This window comes from Balearica regulorum, chromosome 1 (genome assembly GCF_011004875.1).
Source record: "Balearica regulorum gibbericeps isolate bBalReg1 chromosome 1, bBalReg1.pri, whole genome shotgun sequence".
Taxonomy (NCBI): Eukaryota; Metazoa; Chordata; class Aves; order Gruiformes; family Gruidae; genus Balearica; species Balearica regulorum.
The window spans coordinates 115761282-115784271 of NC_046184.1; the positions used below are offsets into that span (position 1 = coordinate 115761282).

At 44.1% G+C, this 22990-nt stretch overlaps 1 protein-coding gene across 3 annotated transcripts in view; it reads left to right on the forward strand.

Moving 5' to 3' along the window:
- Positions 1–20083, forward strand: part of EVA1C (eva-1 homolog C) — a 41080-nt gene extending 20997 nt beyond the window's left edge. Inside the window, exons 2-6 of one of the 3 annotated variants that reach the window (XM_075770675.1) lie at positions 1443–1595; positions 12287–12430; positions 16419–16490; positions 17211–17300; positions 18604–20083. In XM_075770675.1, coding sequence (XP_075626790.1) covers positions 1443–1595; positions 12287–12430; positions 16419–16490; positions 17211–17300; positions 18604–18992 — 848 coding nt within the window. In that variant the 3' untranslated portion in view covers positions 18993–20083. The remainder of the gene's footprint in view (positions 1–1442; positions 1596–12286; positions 12431–16418; positions 16491–17210; positions 17301–18603) is intronic. The other 2 variants (XM_075770653.1, XM_075770664.1) reach the window with 2 other exon arrangements.
- Positions 20084–22990: the final 2907 nt, after the last annotated feature.

The following is a 22990-nucleotide window of genomic DNA, read 5'->3' on the forward strand; positions in this document are numbered from 1 at the left end:
CTTACCTTTGTCTTATGCCATTTGTGGGGCTTTTTCTGTTGTCTGTACTTCCATAGCCTCTCCAGCAAGCACGGAGTGCAGCCGTACAGACACAGAGCCCTGCTTTAGGCTGTTAGCCCTTGGGTCAGGGCCTGTTTTCTTGGCATGATCCTCATGGGTGTACGGTATGGCAGGTGCTTCTGCAGAAGTAGCAATCTGCAGCAGGTCAAGTATTTTTAAAAATCGCTCTTTTTAGACTTAAACTTGTGACTGCTGATGAGCTCAAATGGAAGAAACTGGACTACTACCAAGAACATTAACCCATTTTTTAATCTGTTCTATTCTAAATGAAACAATAATGTTTTCTTTATTGAATAGATAGGAGGTTTTTCTCTCTCCAGTTCCCCTAGCACCAACACCCACGCTCTGCTCACAGGGATACCACTCAGTAACAATAAGGTTTGCCTTTTCTCCTGCTCAGCTCAGGAACCTCCTTTTCCTGTTTTCACATTTTTGAAAGACAAAAAAATGAAGCAGAATACACTCTTCTCCCTGGCCTGGTCTGCATTAAAAAGGTTTGCCACCGTACCTAGACCAGGAAGACTTAAGCGGTAAAATGCTGCAATCAGAGCGGCTGATCAGGCCAGCGAGAGACCTTCTTGGCCAGATGGCAGATTTTAACTGGTTCCCTAGGTGGGATAAAGCATGCTGTCTGGAAGACGATCTCACTGGCTTCCCCACCTCTGAGCTGAGAGCACTGCCAGTGTGCCTGTGCCAGCTGAGAAAGGGAGGGGGTGTATTTTTCTCAGCCGCCTGATTCACATTGCTTTGTCAGCAAAACTTTCAAATGAGCCCTTGCGGGATAGTCACGCCCAGGGAAACCCACTGACCTTGGTGGAGCCGTGCAAATACAGCTGAGAGCACTGTCTGGCTCCGGATACGTGGCCCATCCCCATGCCTTTGTGCCTCCCATTCTTTGGCGCTCGCTCGGTGCTGTACATGGTGGCACCGGGTGATGCCAGCTATCCCCATGATTGATGAGTGGTCGGAGGCTCTCAGCACTCAGGCGGGCATCTGAAGAAGGCGTAGAATGCAACATTGTCCTGGGGAGAGACAAAAGGAAAGGATGAGGCTTCTCCTACTGAGCAGCGATGGAAAGCAAGCCAGGAAATCAGGCAGGAAGGGGGGAGGCTGTTCCACTGGGAGAGGAGATTGGCAAAAGTTGGCTTTTTAATTCTTTTCGAAAAGGAGCCGGAGAGCTTTAGATAGTCATATGGGAGCAATTCAGTTGGAGGAAACACTCCGCTTTGCTATTGGCTTTGTCTCTGACTGTAATAGTGCCACATATCACTTGCAACAGAACTTGCAGAAAAGCTATTTTCCGTCATGCTGCTATTTGCTATTAACAGTCCAGCCGAGTAAATTGCCTCATGCTACCATATTGTTATTTGCTTCTGTTTTAGCTGAATACAAAACCAAATCAGCATGTGAAAACCAGGAACTGAAACTCCACTGTCAGGAGTCCAAGTTCCTTATCATCTACTCTGCCACCTATGGCAGACGGGCACACGAGGAGAACGTCTGCTCAACAGAAGTGGAGCGCGGCCCCCCCTTTGGTATGTTTTTATGCTGTTGATAGACCTTCTCCAAGCAGGTGCACAGAGAAGAGGGGAAACAGACGGGGAGAAAACTCAGGTGCAAGAGCAATGGCATTTTGAAAGCACCAGTGATTGAAATATAAGAAAGCTTATTTCTGAAACTCAAACAAATTGCCCAGTATGAGGGAGAGACATAGAGTAAGAAATGCAGTAAAGTAATAAACTTTCATGTAGTTAATCAATCCTTAGTATGATTAACATCAAAACCTCTTCTGTCGGCTGAACTTAGGTGACGTATACTAAATATCAGCTCTTTGCCTCTCTTCTTCCTCCAACTTCTGACAATGCTTAGGCAACCTGAGTGTCACGACACCTTGTCTTACTGTTACCTCCTTCTCCGATCTCTGTTTCTGCCAGGTCTTCCTTGCCGTAAACGCAGACTGTAAGGATAGGGTCCATAGGTCAGGGTCCATTGCTTTAGGTGCTGTTGTATGACCAGACTCCAAGACTGTGGTAGTATACTAGAGAATTAAATGTGCCTGGGACTTCTCTCTGGCACCAAGTCCAGCAGGCAGGAATGTTCTGTCTGTGTAGTACGAACTCTTACCCTCCAAAGCAGGATGACTGCATGCAGACTGCTGCTTGGGGCTGCTCCCTGGCCTGTGCTAGATCCTCGGCTGTGCTGGGGAGCTGTTGAGAGGATGCTGTTGGCCGAGGCCAGGCGGGTGTAAGGACCATACTTATCAGAGTGGAGCACTGCGTTGCAGTGCCAGAAACATGCTGCTGGTTTACTAGTAGAGGTCCATCCCAAGATATATATTAATATATAATATTAATGTCACTATATTAGTAATTAATATATAAACAATATATTAATGTTGCTGTAATATTTATATTACTTTGGTCAGACTGTGAACACTTTCAAGCACAGACCATTCCCTTTTAAATAGGTCAAAGAACCCAAAACACAATCAGGAGTTCTATGGTCTGCGTTGATAACCAGTCATTGACTTCACTGTATAGTCTCAGCTGGTGTATGATTAATGACTTACAACTCACTTTTTGTCACTAAATATCTAAATTTATAGAAGCATGTGGTTGTGAGGGTGCTTGATGCTTGCATGAATAGTATGTTCAGTGGTTGACACTGAAGATATGAAGGTAAATTTTCATGCCATGGAGAAGGCCAGCACAATATACGTGTGCTGTTCAAATCCCTTATTACCACACAGGGAAGGACTTACATGACCGATGCCAGCCCTGTGCAAAGGCAGAACTTTACTCCTAAGAAACACGTTACAAGTGAAATCTACAAGAAGCATCTCTGAACATCAAGAAGAGATCAATAATTAGTCTTAAAAGCCATTTGTCTGCAAGCCAACGTTTCTATTTAGTTATATAGATATTATTAAAAATGTATTGGCTGAAAATTGTAACCTGTTCTCAGACAAGAATCTGTTTAAAATTGCCAGGTCTGTGTTTCACACTGGCTATCTTGTGTGGTCCTTTACCCAGACTCTAGCTGTGCCTATCTGTTCTGTGGAGGAAACATTTTAGCAGGTTTCTGACAGACTCATGCATCCGTCATGCTGGTGGTGGCAGTATGTGACACGAGGCAGAGCACAGATAGCTCAGTTGATTGAGAAAGGCTGCTATCATACTTATTTCTTGCACTTCATTCACCTCTGGACATCACTGACCTCTAATGTCAGCCCTTACAGTTCACAGGTCAGAAGGCTGCAAACTCTTCTTACTGGATACAGTTTCCCGGTACAAATAGAGAAAGAATTTGCATCAGCAATAAACTCTCTGCTGTGGCCTCCTGCATATGAGCACTTCTTGAGCAACACCCTGGCTGTTGCTGGTTTTGTGTTCTATAAAGCAACCTAAAACTGTGGTGACAGGAGAGAGCATAAAACCCGAGACAAACACAAGGTAGATCTAGAGAAGGTAGATCCTTGTATGGATTTCCCATTACTTCATGAAAGTGCTTGGCCTCTTCCTGCATGGTACCAGTAACCCTCTGCAGTGAGTATAATTTTCAAAAGCACCTATGTGGCTTGGGAGTACACATTCATTTATCATAAAAGACTTCGCATTTAGGAGCCAAATCCAATTGACTCCAGATCTACCTGTCTCGAGCTTAAATCTTATTTATGTAGCTATTTAAGCACATACAGATGTGAGCGGGTGCATGATTAGACTTTTTAAATGTCTGGGTAACTTCCTCTCAGGGAAAACAATGGTAATTTGAATGTCAACATGATTTTAATGATTTGAGACAATTTAGAAAACTTACTTCAGCTGCTCTTCATTCCTGAATCAGAGCCCACGGTACTTGTATATGTTTGCAGCTAAACCTGCTCCAACACACATCCATTGCTGTTTCTACCCACGTTTGTGCATCTCAACCTAAAGGCAATGCTTGAGCCTTCCTATTTCTTTCACTGCATCACAAGGAAACTGTGAGGCGTTTTTTTAGTACTATGCAGAAGAGAAGTCATCTGTAAGTCGTAACGACAAGTATAGGAAGTCTCTGTTGAGCTCAAGAGTTTTGCATCTATCCATACTTGATATGGTCCTGCTAGGAGTACTGGGTATTGAATTAATTAGATACTTCTCTAGATTTTGGTGACCTCATGTTACATGTAATATAGCTAATAAGCAATTAATGGCAAACAGCAGCTTTGGACTGAGACAGATGTACTCTGAACTACTGCTTTTCTGTGAACAGGCTGTCAAATTGGCTGATGGATTTCCGGAGCTTTGCTTCAAAGAGAACACAGGAAAACATAAAATTTCTTTAGCATAAAGGCTCTTCTCCATATAGGAAATAGAGTTTATAAATCCATCTCTGGTGTTGGTGATATCTGTGTGGCCTCAGAGCACTTGTAGGATCCTGAGCCTCAGCTCAACATTTAGCATAAACTGCCTCCTCTTGGAACTAGTTTTCTGAGCCAGTTTAATAATGTAAATTAGGTGCCATTTTCAATACAGAGGAGGAAGAAGAGCGATGGCATCATGGTGTCATCCCTGCTAGATAAAACCTTTACAGTAGAGTTGTCTTCTGGTCTGGTTAAGTCTTGCATACCGTAGGCAATGGAGCAGCTTTAGCACAAGACAAAGCCAACTGAAAAGCCCACGCAGGTTATGGGAACATACATTCAAGTCCCTTTATCATTCAGATAAAGGAAAGATTTGAATCTGGTAAAGATTTGAGCTGCTGAGTACAAGAAACTCTCTAATGTGTACCATAGCTGATAAGACAGCACTACTTCAGTCCCAAGACTGATACCTAATTATATGTGTAACCTGCACCTTTCATTTCAGAATGTCTCTTGCTTTTGTTAAAAATGACCAGAAACAAAAAGCTGTGCTTAGAACAACTCATCTTGCTTGATGCAGTTTGGGAGAGAAGGGAGATTTGTCAAAGAATGTGAAATTTCCATATAAGATCACTATAAAATATTTTTTCCTGTTGTTCATCACTTTCACCATCATACTGAAACATGATATTTTTACATGTCTCTGGTCTTGCTCTCCGACTTGTCATCAGGGCCATTCATTCCTATCAGTGGTCACTGTTGCCCACTTCAAAAAGCAGTGCATAAAATCTTGTCTCCAGGCATTTTAGGATATTTTGCCTTCAGGAAAAGTTTCTTCTGCAAAGTAAGCTCCTACCATATGTAACACAGTTCATTGAAGCACAGGGAATTATTTCCATTGTAAGATCTCTGGATCATTGCAGGAAAATTAAAAACTCCAAACAGTGTCCTGCTTCCGCAGCTGTTCAGATGACTGGCACTGTTAAGACTGTACAGAATTTACCAAAAGTAACTTCCCTGTTTTACTAAGATTATCAAAAACTTCAGAAGAAAACTAAAAGTTTTTTGGGTGCAGTTTTGCAGCAGATAGTTCTGCTTAGAGGAATCTATTGTGCACAGCACCAAAGCAGGAAACTGTGGCAGTTTGTTCCTGTGTGAGTTGTTGTCTTTTCTGACATATTATCTCTTTTATATTTGTACTAACATGTGCATGAGGAAAGAGAAAATTTATTGGTCAAAAGAAGTTAGAGTTGTGCCAGAACAGGTTACCATAGAGAATACAAGGAAGATTCAGGTCAACAAACACTTCTCAAATCATAAATTACTCTTGCTAATACATGAAAGTACTTGAAAAAAGGCTTGGTAGTGGGTTGCCTCTAGCTGCAACTTGCAAGCTAGAACACTAAAATGTCCTTCCCAGAAATTTCACCTGGATGTGCATTGGCTGGTCAGATATGCGTTCCCTCGAGCACTGATGACCAGCAGAGCCCTGAATTGCATGTCTTCATTGCTGGAAGGTAGGGTCCTTTCAGGCACAGCCCCCTCTTCTACCTGTTCCCGCTTTTGGGAGGTTGAGAGAGGAGGTGGAGAATTCAGGCGCTCTCATTGCAGTTTGCACTATGGCATGACATACCCTGGGGCTGGGTTTTGTCCTAATCCCCTCTTCCCAGTGAAATGGCATTCAGCTAAGAAGAAGGGGTGTTGGCAAGGCAAGAAAGAGATTTCCAAAATCCCGAGGTTCCTTCCAGCCCAAGAAGGCGTCATGATTTTGTTATATAACAGTGATACTGTGATTCCTTTTTTTTTTTTTTTTTGGTAGTATCAGCATTGTGGACAATTCAAAGGACCTACATCTCTTATTCACTAACAGTGATTGAAAAGCTTTTGGTTTCTTTCTCTTATTAAGAGATGTATACTCCTCCTAGTGTGAGCTAGTCCTTGATATAAGTCTCTTGAGAGCAGACGTAAATGAAATAAAGGTACAAACGCTCTACGCAGATCTGGAAGTGCTTACACACTGGAGTTGTAAGGTTCATGGTAGCTATAGACTTCTAGGTGCCATAAAACACAACCATGTAAGTTGTCTAAAACTTAGGAAATGCTGAATATTGAAGTACAGCCACTTCAAGGAGCACTTAGTCAATTAACAGAAACACTGCGCCCAGTCCTCTGCTGGGGAAAGAAGCAAAAGCTTGTAGCTGAGAGCTGCTACAGAGAAGGTGACTAAGTCCTTTCTAGACTGAAAGTATATCTGGTTCAAGGCCTGGGTATGCCCTTCCATTCCTGAGCATCATCTGCCTAGCTAACTACAGGGCTAATTTCAAACACAAGCCCTGCGGGCTGTCATGCAAGTGGCAGTTTCCTGAACGGAAGAAACCTGGGGCTGCGGAGCAGTACTTTAGTAACACAGCATAGGACCTCTTACGGGGACACCGTGAGAGAGCAGTGTGCTCCAGCTGTGAAGGCAGAGGGGTAGCGTGAGCAGGGCAGATGCAGAGGCACTGTTCTGTAGCAGGACCAGGGCTCAGGGATGTGGGGTTGGTTGACCTCTCCCTTTGCGGCTTCTACTGCTAGTGCCTTGCCACTTTGGGTGTGAGAGACACCAGTCAACTGAATTTTAGAGGTGTAAAAGTAAGGATAAAATTGTTTAATTTTGCTTCCATCACAAAAATCCTTAAGTCAACTATCTCTGTGTGCAGATATCAGAAATGAAAAGTTCCTTGTCCGTGTCAGCCTGAGCAAACCGGGAAGCTTAGTAAGTATTTTGGGCCCCAAAAGATGCCAGTAGGAGCCATTGCACCCCTTGGCCCCAACAAATCTTGTCAAGCCAATGCTCCCCCAGCAGAACAGATGTTCTAAGCAGTGACAGGATGAGAAGCTATAGTTTGAAGGGAAGAAGAGGGCAGCTACCATTTTTAGAGTCCAGTTAAATTTCTGCTGAGATGAACAGGGAAAGTCACATTTGGGTGAGTAGCTGCTCAGACAGGAAGTAGCTGCTTAGCTGAGAAGCACTCTCAGACACACATCACTTCATCCATTAATGTTTCCTTACTATCAGTTCGGGGTTTTCTTGTGTATAGTTTTTTCTAGCTTAGATTTTTGAACTGTTTGGAAAAGTGCACTTGGCACTCGTGTCTAAAATAAGCCAAGGAACTCTTGCCTGTGTTCATACAGACCCAAATGGTGCAAAGCAAAGCAATGAGTGTTTGAGCAGAGGGAGTCTGGTTCCTGCTGCTGCCAGCGAGCGTGGAGCTCCACTTGTCTCTTGCCCTCGGTGTTTGTGCTGGCAGGTGGATCCCCCACTCTGCATATGCACATGCAAGAAGGACAGAAAGACTTTTTTTTTTTTTTTTTTTGGTGCAAAATACTTACAGACTGAATTCTGAACTTGAAGCTACTTGTAAATGAATCCAAGCAATGGCCTAATCTCATGCAGGCTAAAAGGCCTCACAACAGGCACTGCAGTGAGAGGGAGAGAGAGGATGCAGCTTTTCAGAAAGCCTTAGTGCTGTATTCACTTCTAAGGAATGGCCTGTGCTGGCAGTAAGTAGTATTTTTACTACTGCCTTGTTTACTGTCAATACTTGGACATGGAATATAAAGGTACCAGCAACACTTTTCATAAGTGCTGCTGATCATATTTTGTGGTTTTGCTAGAATCAGCGGTTCAAATGGCCCTTTTCTGATGCATAGGCAGGACCCTGTGTGCCATGCTCTTGCATAAATTACCATATTATTATGGTAACATTCTTTAGGAGTCTGCAGCCTTAGCTTGCTCCAAACTCCATAGTTTCCCCTTGTCAATTCTTATCCCCAGAGCTGATATTTGGGCTCCACAAAGCACAAGCCATCCCGATTTGGTAGTGTGAAATCTTTGCTTTCAGTTGATTTTAAAAGCAAGCTCCTTATTCTTTTGCGAGTAGGCACAGCCCAGAAAGCAGCATAAGCCAGCAGTTTGGGATGAAAGCAAGAAGCAGCTGGGCTCCATTATTGGAGCAACAAATTGCGGAGGGGTTTCTTTTTTGGATGTTCTGGTCTTTCACCAGCAGGTTAGTTTTTATGTCATGCATATCTACATTTGAGACGCATCCCCTCCCTTCCCACCATGTGTTGAGGCTCACTCACCCTGTGCATGGTGATGTGGGAGAAGACAGCAATTAGTAATGTTTGGAGAGGGTGGGACGGTGTGCTGCTGCCAGAGCTTGGCACAAGGCGCTCCGGCTGCTCTGTCACCCGCAGGTCTTGTGTGGCAGGGTGGAAAGAAAGGGAAGGAAAGCTCCTCCTGTCTGAATTGAGAGAAGCTTTAAGAAACCAGAAGACAAATTGCTTCTCATTAAAGCCTGCATGATTTATGGCATGTCATTTGCATGCCAAAACTTTCCTAAACAAAGCTAATTAGGGAGCTGAAAGAGCCCTTCCTCCAGAAACAAGGCTTTCTACTCTAACTGTTAAATAGCTGCAGTCACATTTGATAGTTTATTATGGCATTAAGAACCTCTTCTTGACACCCGTGTCTCCATGCCATCCATATAAGTGTCTGTTTCAAAAGATCCACCAACAGTCTTGGTGTGTAACACACAACTTTGGCAGAAAGGCGTGAAGAGTGGAGGGTTTTCCCAGCCAGCCGCACATTGCTGCCTTCTCTGCCACTGCTGGTGGGATGCCACCAGCCTTCTAGCACACCGGGAACGTGCCTTTCAACAGCCAGTTTATTTTAAACATATGGTACCAATTTAACAAGCCCCATAAACATATTGTACTAGCCAAAACCAGGACGTGTATGCATAGTCAAACATTACTTAGATATTCAGAAAGAAGACACATTGCATATTTATGTTTATCTCATCTCCTGACTGGTGATTTCTTTGGGACCGTTCAGTGAGACCATTCACTCATGTACTCAAAATGCGGTACTGATGAAATGCTGTCCTCATTCAGACACGGCAGTAAGGTGCTTGACTAGACAGAAGAGAAGTTATTCCTAGCGCTAGTTCTGCGTTGTTGCAGCTGGATTGCTATTAGACCCCAAGCAAATTTGGTTGAAACTAGCTTGAATGTCATTTTGGCACACACTGATTCCTCTGACTTCGGAGCAGATATACACTTCTGTAATGTCTGCTTGTTTGCTAATTATAAAGATGAAGATACAGACATTGAAAAAGCGGCCTTTGGTACTGAATGCACAGAATTCCTTCGAGCTGAAATCATTGCTCAGCTGGCATTGTAGCTGCCAGGAGGGCTAGTGAGGACATAGCAAGGATGCACATAAACCAGAGAGAAAAAGTTTGAACAGTTTTTGACTGAATCACTAAAGGTGAAAATCCTGTTAGACACAGGAAGCTGTTAAATAGGGGGTTTTTGTTATAGGTCTTTCCAGTTAACATCTGTGGTCCCCTGCAAAGGCAAGCCAGCCTTGGTTTGCATTTACTCACCTGTGACACCAGGCAAGCCTTTGGGAAGTTCTCCAAAAACTGGCCTGCCAAGACCCTGCGGGCATATGACGACCGGCTCCTCAGGTTAGAGGAGCCAAATCCAACATGAATATAGATGATAAGGAGCTATTAACTCCCACAGAAACATAAGCAAACATCTACCAAAGGCAAAATGAAACATGTACTCATTGTATCACTAAATTTGTAAGAAAACCATCAGCGCAACAGCCTCCTGTTTTTTAAGACACTGTGAGTAGCTCCCAGGGCAGGAAATGTTGTAGAAAACATAATTCAGTTTGCCAGATTGCTGTTGTGCTCCCAATCCATTCATTTATGATTCAGCTGATAATTCCTCCTGATATTCTTGTTTTCGTACTTGCCAAAATAAGCTATTGGCTGCCTAAAATGTCCACCCAAATATGTCCTTACTCATCTAAAATCACCACGGAGGGAAACTAAAACGGCCAAGTTGTTACTTAATCAGAACTACTTGATGTTTTAGGTCAACTTTCCCTGCCTGCCCAGCAACCTCCTGGAACATATGGGCATTAGGATTTTAGGTCTCCAAATAGACAAAGGAAGAGTTGCTCTCCCAAAAATCCCTGTCCAAAGGTAACCCACAAGCCCTTTACTAGAAAAGCAAATCAGCCCAGTATGTCCTGATGGCTCTACTTAAGTACATGACTTATTTAGTGCTGGTGTCAGAGGATTAACTCTAAAAATCACAAATCTGCCCCATTTTCACATATTAAAGGTGAATCTTCTTTGTCAAGAATTCCAGTCTCAAACCTCCCCTTTCTTTTCAAACAAGACTGATGTGGGAAACCTTTGGAGTGTCTTTGCAAGCACTATTTCTCCTTCCTCTAAAGAGGCACAAATGAGCTTCAGCAGTTGGAAGACAACAAGATGCTGTCCTTGTCTGAGTTTTATTACTGGAATAAGGACTGTTTTCATGCCTAGAGAAGTATGTTTTCAGACCTCTAGAGTGTCCCTGCCTTGGAAGACTAGAGTGAGAAATACCTATAGAATCATAGAATGGCTTGGGTTGGAAGGGACCTCAAAGATCATCTAGTTCCAACCCCCCTGCCATGGGCAGGGACACCCTCCACTAGACCAGGTTGCCCAAAGCCTCATCCAACCTGGTCTTAAACACTTCCAGGGATGGGGCATCCACAACCTCTCTGGGCAACCTGTTCCAGTACCTATCATCCTGTCATCCACAGAGTCACAAAATGCATGAGGTAAAGCTGACTGGACGCAGACAGCTTCAGAAAAGTAATACCTACTCCAGACTTGTCATTTCTGCTTACGAACTGAAACTAAGAGGTGGTTTTGCTTTGTGGCTTGGAGTTTAGCACATGTGGATACCGGGAATTTAATCACATCTAGAGACGTTTTTTTCAAGCAGTTTTTTTAAAGTTTGTCTGACACACACATTTTCCCTCATATAATTTCAAACTCAAATAATTTCAACTTCAGTGCTAAATCTTACTAATCAAGTTTTATTCTTTTATAAATTGTGGTAGAAGGCGTAAGTCTTGAATAAAGAAATCCCAGCTCCAAGCATAGATGTCAGCACTGCAGGTTTTCATGCACAGCACATGCTTCTTGCTCAGTTCACGGGGAGAGGGAAGTTCAGCAATCTGGACTCTCTTCATCTGCACAAAGTCAGGGGTAGCTAAGGCTGCTTTGAAAATGATGTCGATTACCTCGTGTAGTCAGGTGTGAAGGCAGTGCAGTGTAGATGCCACTGAGGTTGCTTTAGGCATGCAAACTTGGCTTGTGGTGGCAGCCTTACTAGAACAGCCTGGCATTTGGTACAGGAGGAAGAAGCCAAAAATTTCCCCAGTTAAATATTGAGCCCATTTTGCCCTCTTTGCCATGGCAGAATGGCTCCTACCAGCGACAGGCATAATAAATCAAAAGCTGCCTTTAATACACTGAACTTCACTGTAGCCCTAGCTGTTGTGACACACAAAAATTGATCTCACCTGACTGGAACTGAAATTAGGCATCCAGTCAAATCATTTCAATAACCCAGGGACTAGGAGAAAGACCTGCAAACAGCATTGCATCTCCCTTTATTTGCACACTCATCTTGAGATGAAATAAATGGAGAGCTATTTGGATGTGCTTATTTTTTGCAAGTCATCATGAAGGGAACACAGAAGTCTTATATTGGGCACCTCATTTGGAGCTTGTCACGAATCTTACTGCAACCTTAGTATGCAGCTGGAAGTCAGCATGAGGTAGTTACCTTGCTACAAGTTCACATTTTCATTGTGGCTGACTTCCTTGCATTAACAAATCTTAATATTTAATTCTGTAATCCTGCTTAGGCAAGCACATGTCTGAAATCAGTAGCAGATTTGTATCTCTAGTTGTGCATGTAGCAGCTATAATTTTTGATAACACCGGTGTTATATATTTATTGTATGTATTTTTCTTTCAGACTGTTTGTCTTACACGGCGCTAGACGTTTTATCCAAAAGGTGTTATGGGAAACAGAGATGCAAAATCATGGTCACTAGCCGGGATTTTGGAAGTCCGTGCCTACCTGGAGTGACAAAATACCTTAGCGTCAGCTATGCATGTGGTAAGAGCAAATGCATGATCATTTTAAGGCCCTTATTCTGCTTGCAAAGCAAAACAATGCCAAATGGCGCACTCATATGGAGACACACAAGCACCCAGAGGCTTCCTAAATCTCCCCTTCCTTTTAACATAGGAGGTTTACGACATAGCCAAACAAGGAGAACCAAAACAATGGAACAATCTCATGGGCAGAGGTGCACCTAACGTAAACTTAGGCATAAAGGCATTTTTTGCTATACATTTTTACAAAATTGTCAATAAAATATAAAGTACGTCTTTTAATATTTTGAGAAATACTATCAAAATAAGAGTCTGTTCTACAGAATTGACCTGCAACAGAACTAGGAAAAATAACCTGGCATTGCCTGCTATCAGTGCAGGTAAAACAGTCCAGCATAATTGAAGCTCTGTGTACCAGCCCAGTCCTGAAATCTGATTCACATGAGTACACCTACAGCCTTCAGCCTTGCAGAGGGGTTTCCTTTGTCATGGGCAGGCTCTTGCTAAAAGTAAACGTTTGAGGTTATACATCCCTTGTAGGACTGAAGCCCACTTCAGCTCATACCTCACACAGGAGGAAACAGTTTTCCCTGTTCTTTACCATAGACTAATACTTTTACATTGGGGGAAAGCAGAATTCACAATTCTTTTTCTCAAAAAAAGGCCATGGGACAGCAAAGTGTAATATCAATAAAGGTGAGAAAAGAGTGGTTGCAGAACTTCAGTCTAGTGCCTTATTTTGGCATTGCACATTTTTAGGAATGGCTGCACATTTCTTAAGCCTCAAACAGATTTCCTCAGGCTCTGTTTGCTGCTGCCTAGCTGTGGGGTGGAAGGGTGAGGGTCAGGGTTGATTATCTCTAACACGCCTCCGCTTCAACCGGAGGACATGTAAAAGCTTTTTCACTGAGTTACCGCTCTGCTTACTGTGCACCGCTTGGAAAGCTGCCAGTCCTGCTCCTTTCTGGCTCTTTCTGGTCTGCAGGGAGTCACAGCAGTAGCTCCATGGGGACGTATCATACAGTCCTTTTGCTGCATCTCTAGCGAGTAGTGGTCAAAGGGCACAGGTTATGAGACGTGCTTTTGGAAGCAGCAGTATAGGATTGATTACCAGATCACCATGAACCTGGAGATCAGAGGAAAATGAACCCCAGCTACTTCCTTGCTGGCATGAGAGATTTTCAGTCTTCCTGTGAGTTAGTTGTCAGGTGAGAGCCATTGCAGTAATTCAGCTTTATATTGCTGAAGAGAGCTGGAGATCTGCCTTTGCACTAATACATTATATTATTGTGCAGTTGCCTTCATGCTGTAGTAACTTTATGAATGAGTTAATGGCATTCTCTTTAATTAAAGATGATTATGGCAGATCGTTCTTGCTTGTGTATCTGTGTACTAGAAAACCAGAGTATGTTTGTTTGCAGTGAGGTTATGTATTCTGTTATTTAGTGAAGTGGTTTTGCAAAAACACGTGGGTAATAAATAGCGTTCTTGTGTGTTGCTGGCACATTTTGAAGACTTTTTCTTCTGCCAAATCCCACTGAGCTGTGCAATCTGAAGCATTAGCCAATGATTTGCAGGTCTAATTATTTTACAGATCATCTAGTGAACATGGGAAGAGTTTGGGCATTTTCCAGAAAGACATTTTACATTCTTTTCCCTGACTAGAAGATCCCTGCTAACCTGATGCTTCCCAAGATAGGGTAAATAGGCCTCTCCCTGAAGTGACAGGAGCACAACAGAGCTGACTACGTTCTCTGAGGGCTGTGCCACACTTGCAAGTATTTCCACCATGGTCAGGAACATGGTGAGCAACCGTTCAGGGCTAGTGTGTCTGGCAGGTGGCATTTTTATTTGTGCCATTAATTCCTGCTGGTAAAAACTTAGCAGGAGCCAGGAGGTGCTGGTTTCTCGCAGTCTCAGTGCCCCCAATGACCCGCTCCACATCGTCTCATGTCAGCACGGGGTGACATCTCCTGGCTTTTGCTGAGGCTGGGCTTCAGGAGCCTCCCTCGGGAAACACAGGTCCCGATGCCCTGCATTGTATCTGCACTCCCTGGATGCCATTCAGAACCCGTCTGTGGGCTGCCTTTGGCAGCCTGCGGTGACTGACTCCAACCCTACTTGAAAAAGTAGCTCTGGCACAAGTTGTAGCATAGATGTGATTATCTTGATAAAAATTCCTCATGCTAGTACCAGTTATTCTGTTCAGCGACCTGATGCTGCCTATCCTAGTTACAGTCCTCATGTCTGAAATGAAGCCATAACGAAAATTAACAATGCAAGCAGTCAGGAGCTTTTTTTTGTCCGTGCCATTTTGAATTACGCACCCCCCTACAACAGGTATTTGTATGGCATATTAAATAGCCGTTCAAACCCAATGGGAAGCCACAGGGAAGGGATTAAGTCCTGTAGCAAGCAAAGCCCTGGGAAGTTCCCCCTGGAATGGGAGCAGAAGGAACATCATGGGCACCAGGTCATGCGACAGGAGCTTCAGGTCACACAAAGGTGCTGGGGACAGCGCGTCCTCTCGGGACTTTGTTCATAACACGTGCACGTTGTTCATAACAACCAGGCCTGCAAATTTGGCGTGCAGTCTGAAAACAAACCAGCCTGCTCACTGTCTGCCTCATGCACCAACAAAAATATTCTGCTGCTGGAAAACAGTTCAGAATTACGATGAGGTACAAGCCAAAATAGAAATGAGCTCATTCTCCCCTATCTCTTTTGGCCTTCTATTGCAAACAGGAGCTAAGAGTTTCAAAAAAATTCCTTCATCAGGAAAGGAAACAGCTATGACTTCGAGCCCACACAGAAAAGTTCTGCTCAGAAAGAAGTGCTATTTTTAGTTGTTTTTCAAATGAAAACTATGCTAAGCCCCAAACCTCAGTCTCCTCTGTTCCATTTAACTTTCTTTAATGCTATTTATTGGCAAATGTTTCTATGTGGGATAGAGGTGAGCTTCATACCTGAGATTTCTTCCTTTTCTTTTCCCCCTTCACATCAGTCTGAAAATCAATCAATCTGCCTTCACATAGTACAGGGAACAGGTGCCAAGATCTGGGTATCTGAAAGGCCCATTCATCTAATACAGAATAAGTGAACTCTCAATATCTGCCTGATGCACCTGCTTTTAGCTCTTTTAATTATTTCAAGAAGAGTGAGAAAATTTAGCAAGGGAAAAAAAACCCCAATGAAATGAGAAGGACACAGCCCACTCCCACCCAGCGCATCTCTTCCCATCCTGAGCACCTTCCTCCTCGAGAGAGAGGAGGTCCATTTGTCTCGGAGGCTTTGCAGAGGATCTCACACAAGACTATAAATATTTCTCTGAGAATTACAGTGAATTATCCTCATCGAAAACAGTACCTCGATGCAGTTTAGCATCTGACTGTAGCCCAGGCCTGAATGCGTAGGCCAATTTTGTTTCCTATCCACTGGTTGGCACACCCCTTGTGGGGTGGAAAACAAGGGGGGCAGAAAACAAGGGGGCAGGTCCCCACGCTGTATGCAGCTGCAGTGATGTTCCTGGAGCTCCACACAAGCTGGGGTGTGAATCCAGGCACAGGTCCAGAGCTGCCCTTACCAGTCCCTAGGAAGAAATTGCAGCATTATCTGGTGTTTCACTGATCTTTAGGTGAAAATTACTGGCTCTCTACCTGTGCATCCCATCCCTCAGGCTTGCTCTGCCTGCCACACTTGACCTTTTCTCCTTTCCCTGCCCACCCCATCTTCCTTTCAGTCTTCTTCCCACTTACTTTATTCCCTTTCCCACCTCGTTTTCCTTGCCCCCCACAGTGCTAACCCTGTAAGCAGCATGCTCTTTGCCACCATCCCATGCCACAGCGTTCCAGTGCCATGCAGCTCCAGTCCCTTTGATACCACCATCAGAAACGCAATTAATAAAACCAGGGTTAGCAGTGGGATTGGTAATTAACTGGGGATCTGGTTTCTAAAACTAACAGTGCACAATTTGTCTTTCGTCTTTTCAGTTCCTAAATTTATCCTAACTGCTGTCAACCCCCTGGTCACCAATAACAGGTCTTCCGTCAAACAGAACGATGGTACGTACCATCAAAAAAGTACAGTTTGCTGCGCTCCTTTGATTGAAATAATAGGACGTTTTCCCACTACAGGGCTTGGTCTGAGGGAGGTGGGAGGAGGTAATGGAAACCCTGCTGAAACAGCTGCGCTTCCCCTTGGAGGGGGCACAGGGCGGGACCTATGCAAGCACGTTCCTGCTGTCACAGCACCGCTGTGAAACGAGTGACCCATCCAGACCTACCCATGGCCAGCGTGCTATGAAACTGCAGTTGTTTCAGGGTGAAAAGTCTTTCAGAGTTATACCAATACCTGCTCTTAAAGGCAAATCAAATTAATGATGTGGCTAACGTGTATTTGCTGTCATCAGTAATGGGAGTGTACTGCGGTGATTGTGCTAGAAGTCCATTTGAGAGTTGTGAAGCTCAATGGAAATAAATTATTTCAGAAAGCTTAATGGGAATAGGCAAGGGGTTTCACTTGGCAATAGAGTCTTTTATATAATTCTGCTATTTTCTAGATATTCAATGTTTTCAATACTTTGTTATTTATACTTTATTTCAAATTTTTTTTATTTATCAAACATTGTTTGGTCTAATGTTCTGCAAGTTTCCTACGGCACAGCACTGGCCTGCCTGTGTTTTAGATGGACTTGTTAGTTTCAAAGTTATTGGGTGAGTATCAGCCTGGTAGCTCCATCATCTGTAATAGGATTGAATTTGCTTTCCCTCCTCGTGTCACAGGTGTTGACCTTGACCCAAAGGAATCAAGACTTCCAAAGAAAGATGGAACTATCGTTAGCAACTCCTTGGCTACATTTGCATACATTAGAGGTAGGAAAATGAGGCTGAGACCATTTGGTTCATAAGATTGTGGCACTTCGGGAAAAGGGAGGATCACCTCAGAAGGTCACAGCTGGTAATCCCATGTTTATAGTAATGATATTATTACAATATAATCATGGTCTTGTGGATGGGACAGTCACAGCATAATTGATATTTATAGAATATTTTCCATCTCAAAGGATCCAAACTCTTTTCGAGACTGCAGCCAAGATTTTTTTTAATGAGTATTTTCAATGAGGACTGTCAGTTGTTCAGTATTTTTGAAAACCTGGTCCTGATCTGGGAGCAGTGCTGGAGACATCCATTTTTGGAAATGTTGGTTTGCATACATACAAGGATCATCGAGGGGCATTAAAAAAACAACAAACACCAAACCCAGCCATCTCTGGTATGGACATGGCAGGTTTTGTGACTTGGCAACACCAAGGCAAATTTCGTTCAGGCAAATAAATTTGTGGTCATCAGATCTCTAACTCCACAGGAGAAGTCACAAGTTTTGGAAGTGAGCAAAGGCTGACATTGAGAAGCGATTCTGGAGCTAAGATTGCTGCGCTTCTAAAAAATGGCAAGAACCACGCAGCAGTTGAGCATTGTCCCACAGCCTTTGCAAGGGCTTCCCCCTCCAGTGCGAAGGGCAGCTGTGGCCTGTCGGGACAGACTCCCTACCAGTGGCACCCGGCTGCCACCCCCAGCAGCTCTCCCTGCACCCTCAGACCCCACCACCCTTGAGACCTCTAAGCAACACCCCAAGCAGCCAGGGTTGGACTTTACAACATCACATCATGAAGAAAGGCCGTTTCCACATCTGTCTCACTTGTTGCTATACTGAGAAGTGATCTCAGACTATGACAAGGAAGAAAAATGCTCCCTGCCCAGCCTGGCCTGGAGATGCTGCTGTGGCTCTGTGCAGCCCGGAGTTGCTCTTCCCATGCCCCCTCTTCATGAGGGTAAGGCCCATTTTGGCAGGATGGCTGGAAAATAAAAAGAATATGCTTCTGGTAGCTGGTTCAGAATGCTAGTAAGCTGCTAATAAAAAGAGGGGCTAATATTGTTATTTTATAATGTTATTAAGAGGCTGGGATTTTTGCACAGGAATTTGAAGAGGCCGAGACATCAGCAGTCAGCCTGCAAGGGCAGGGTGGTTTTGGTGCATGACAGAAAAAGCCTCCCCCCAAGCACACCCCACCATTAGAGCTGTGTAATGCAGGGCACTTCAGAAATGGCAGCTTTCTTTGTAGCTAGGCTTTGGCAGAGTTTGTAAAGTGTTGAAGTGCTGGCTTTCTGCTTTCAGATCACCTTGAAAGAGCTGCTCTCCTGTTTGTGTCCAGCGTCTGCGTGGGATTAATCTTCACGCTGTGCGCTTTGGTGATCCGTGTGTCGTGCTCGAGTGACTTCCAGAAATTGCAAAGAAAGAAGGATCACTTAGTGCCAGAAAGTGACGGAGCGTATGAGAACAGTGAGAATGAGGAGGAGGAGGAAGATTCCTCCGATTCAGACATCCAGGATGAGATAGCAGGACTTTACAGACCTTCTTACTCAGGTTATAATTCAACAGAGGCAGCAGAACTGGCCGAAAGGATAGAGCGCAGGGAGCAGATCATACAAGAAATTTGGATGAACAGTGGTTTGGATATGACACCTCCTAGAAATATGAATACATTTTATATTAATGAACAATAAATGGCTTATTTTGGATGACACCCTAGCCCTTTTTTTTAAAAAAAGAAATGTACCTTCTGTGAAGGAACATTTGTATCAGTGCATATAATTATTTGTAAAGTAAGAAGAAATATATGCAATAAAAGGAGAGTTTCAAACCCTTGAATGTCTGTAAATCATTCTGTGAAAAACACGTTTAAAAGCTTCCATAGTTTTAAGTTATGTTATGGATTATTTTTCTTTGTAATTTGGGATCAATTGCCATACACAGGTTAAGGAATATTAAAAAAGGACAAAAATATTGAAGCAGCATAACACGGAGAAACACCTGCATTAGGACATGGTGCTTGTAGCCAGTGAGTGTGTTGCAGCACATAAATTACATGAGAACATGGTCTAATTATGAGAAATAGGAGTATTATTAATAGCTTGAGCAGGACAAAGCAAAAATTAAACACAGGTTCTTGAGGCTTTTCTGCTGTTTCCTTAGCCCAACCTTTCCCTAATAAACCCCATTCCTCTGGTAACAGTGATCCCGATTACAAGGGGGTTAAGTTCTGCTCACCTGAGTCCAGTTGATGCAGTTACTTATAATAGAGATGTGAAAGAAGGGTCTCTCTCTGCTCTGGGGGGGTCTGGAAACCTATTTGCAAACAAGTGCCTGGTATCTCAGTGAAAATATTCATGGTTTGAGAGTTAGTTTCCTTAGGAGCAGTCCTCTTGATGGTAATGCAACAGCACCTGATGTCTGGCACACTTTGGCATAGAGAGCTTTCAAAATACCTCTGCAAGTCTGCCCCTTCTTTTTTAAAGCACGTAGGCACCAGATGAGGCTGGCCCTGGGAAGAAAAGCGCTGCTGAAGTGTGGACATAAAGCCAAAATCGATCTCCATCCAAGACCTTCAGTTCCCTGTTAAGGAAAAGGTCACCCTCCAACCATCAGAAGAGACCTGCCCGAGCTGTAATTCTGCTGCTACCTGTGCTGGCAAATTTGTGAAGCACAAGCTCGAAAACGGCTGTTTTCCTGAAAGACTCTTGCAGTTGACACATATGAAGAACACAATTCCTAAGCGAAATGCTGTGTTAATTTTTCTGATGTTAAAGCATGGTTTCGAACCAGCACTTGACTGAAGGTTATAGTTTCAAGATTTTTCTTTAGAAGTTGGCAATCTTCACTTGAAAATTGTTCAGACTAGTCAGACTTGGTTTCAGCTGAACAGAAAATTAAATCAGAAATGTATCTAAGTTGAAAACGCAACCTTCCTGTCTTTAAATAAAATGTCTCCGATATTTTAAAACTGCACTCCATAGGGAATTTACTGAACAAAAGGAGGAAAAATGTCACTTCCTATTGGTAATACTTCATGAGTTCATTGTGCTTTCCCGCTCAGACGCTGTGCGCCTAGGTAGAATGAAGTAGTATGAAATACTTGGAAAGAAAAAAAGTGGCATGACTTGTCATTTCCTACTGGTACAAAGTCAAAATTAAGCATGGGAAAACTTTAAAGGGAGGAAGGGGGCTTGCTCAAATGACTACGGCACAATCCTGTGCTCAACTGGAAAAATCTTAGCAGTGATTAGCATCCTATCAGCGGAAGGAAGAGAGGCTGAAGAGACGGACGGAGAGCTTAGGTCACCCGTGGCACCGGGAAACTGCATGAGAGGCTTGGTGCAGCCCCAGAGCCTGGCTGCACGCCTGCTGGGACCTGACTCTCCCCCTTTTCAACAGACGGCCATCACAGCCTGTGCCGCTACATGATATTGATGAATAGGTTTTTGGTCTGGAAAAACCTGATGCCTTTGTTCTGAGAATGGAAGAAGGCAGGTTCTGCCTTTTGCCAGCTCTGTGCGTAGGTGTGGGACAGCTCTGGTTAGGAGCTGGCTCCTTCCTCCTGACTGATGGTGGCAGGTGCCACCCATTTCCCGGTCAGAAAGAAAGGGGCCTGAGCTACATCCCAGCAATTCCCCCTGCTGACAGAAAATAAATGGCTCCTCTTCCTCTTACTGACCCTCTGAGGAGGCTGTCATTTGATTGCAGAGAGCAGGCTGGGTAAGCAGGGCTGAGGGCAGGGGCTCCCAGGGGCTGCCCCTTCCCCAGCGCACGGCCCTGTTCCGGCTGTCTCCCCAAAACGCTGAGCCCCAAAGAAACTCCCTCCTGAAGAGCCTGGGGCCCACAGGCCAGCTGATCTTCTGATGATCTGTTTTTGGAAGTTATCTGGCAGTTAATGTTTATGCTCACTAAAATTTGTGTATTTTCTTCCCTCATTCTTTATCTGTAAGCCCCTGTGAAGCTTTAGTCCTGAAGCTGATGTCATAACAAAACCCAGGAGTTAGTCTTTCCACCAGACTTCCACTTTGCTCAAGCCGAGGTAAAATTAGCATGTCCTCAGGGTGGTCACAGAGTAGTCGAGGTTGGAAGGCCCCTCTGGAGGGCATCTGCTCCAGCCCCCCCTGCTCGAGCAGGGACACCCACAGCTGGTTGTCCAAGACTGTGCCCAGACAGCTGTTGAGTATCTTCAGAGAAGGAGACCACAACTTCTTTGGGCAACCTGTGCCAGTGCTCGGCCACCCTCACAGTGAGAAACTGTTTCCTGATGTTCAGATGGAGCCTCCTGTGTTCCAGTTTGTGCCCGTTGCCACTGGGCACCACAGGTCCTTTCCTTGTTGTTTTGTTCACTTCATCCGCACACATCTTCCATTTGACGCTCCTGCTTTGGGGTTCCCAGCTGAAAACAGGGGTGTTCGTTCCTGGTGGTGAAGCAACCAAAGTGGCAGCAGATCAGCAGAAACCAGTCTGTAACTTAGAGGTTAGTCCCTTCCTTGGAGCAAAACTGCAAAATGCTTCACTTTTCCCAACTCCCAGTTCTCTCATCTACTTTTTCAACCCTTGAGGAAAAAAGTTCTTTGTATTAAAGTGAAGATTAGCAATTTATTTTTCTGTTACCTTTGCATATTTGCCTGGAAATGACTTAACAGACTTGATCCCCTCCTGGTTTTCCTCCCTGCCTGCCACCACAGGCCGCCGGCAGGCAGTAAAAGATTTCCACGGGTGCCAGAGAAGAGCCTGCTTCCCAATATGGAGCATTTCACAGCCTCTGTGAATGTGTTTTGAGAAAAAAAAAAAGTGCTTAATAATGCGTGCCTGTTTAAATGTATCCTCAAACATGGTGGCAAAGCCCTATCGTGAGCCCCAGCACGAGGAGTAACTCGGCAGGGCAGGGAAAGCAGCTTTTGCTCCAGACGGGGAGGTTGAGCTTCATTCAGGAGCTGTTCCCTCGAGTGAATTGTTTATAGTCTGAGTTTGGGTTGCTATTTTATTCGTTTGGTATAAACTTTCCAAGTCTAATTGGGGAAAGCTATCAATTAGTGGTTCACCTCATTTCCAAATGTTTGCTGTTCACAGTGGTCTGAAAGTTGAAGTGAAAACAAGGAAAAACTTGAGAAACAGACACGGAATTATTTCGATCTCTCTGAAATGACCACCTCTGCAGAAAAAGCATCCAGCATAGAAAACAGAAAATTAATGGGGAAGGTACTAACCTGACCCAAGCCCACACAAATCACAATTTTATGGGAAAACACAGTGTATGCCCATGAAAGAGAAACAGTGGGTACAGCAAGCCAGGCTCATTTCAATGGCAGGTCAGCTTTACTGGAACAGGAGCCATGGTAAGAAGTGATTGGATTTGGCTGGTTATTAATGGGGTGCATAAACTGAAAAAACAAGAAGCAGAAATGCAGTAGCTGGTATCTACTTCATTTCCAGGCTAAGGGCAGAAGTATCATTGAGGAAGGTGCCACAGGACAGCAGCAACGCTCCAGGGAGGGCATTTTGGGGCCAGCAGCAGGATGAAGTTTCAGCAGTGAAATCCCTGCAACTGCCCGGAAGAGCCGCCTAAGAAGAAAATATTACAAAGGAGAGCTTGCAAGTTGTTTGGCCGTAACTATGAGGTTCGTGCTACACGCACGGCTGTATTTCAAAATTACATGACCCAACATTAACACCAAAACTTGCTGGC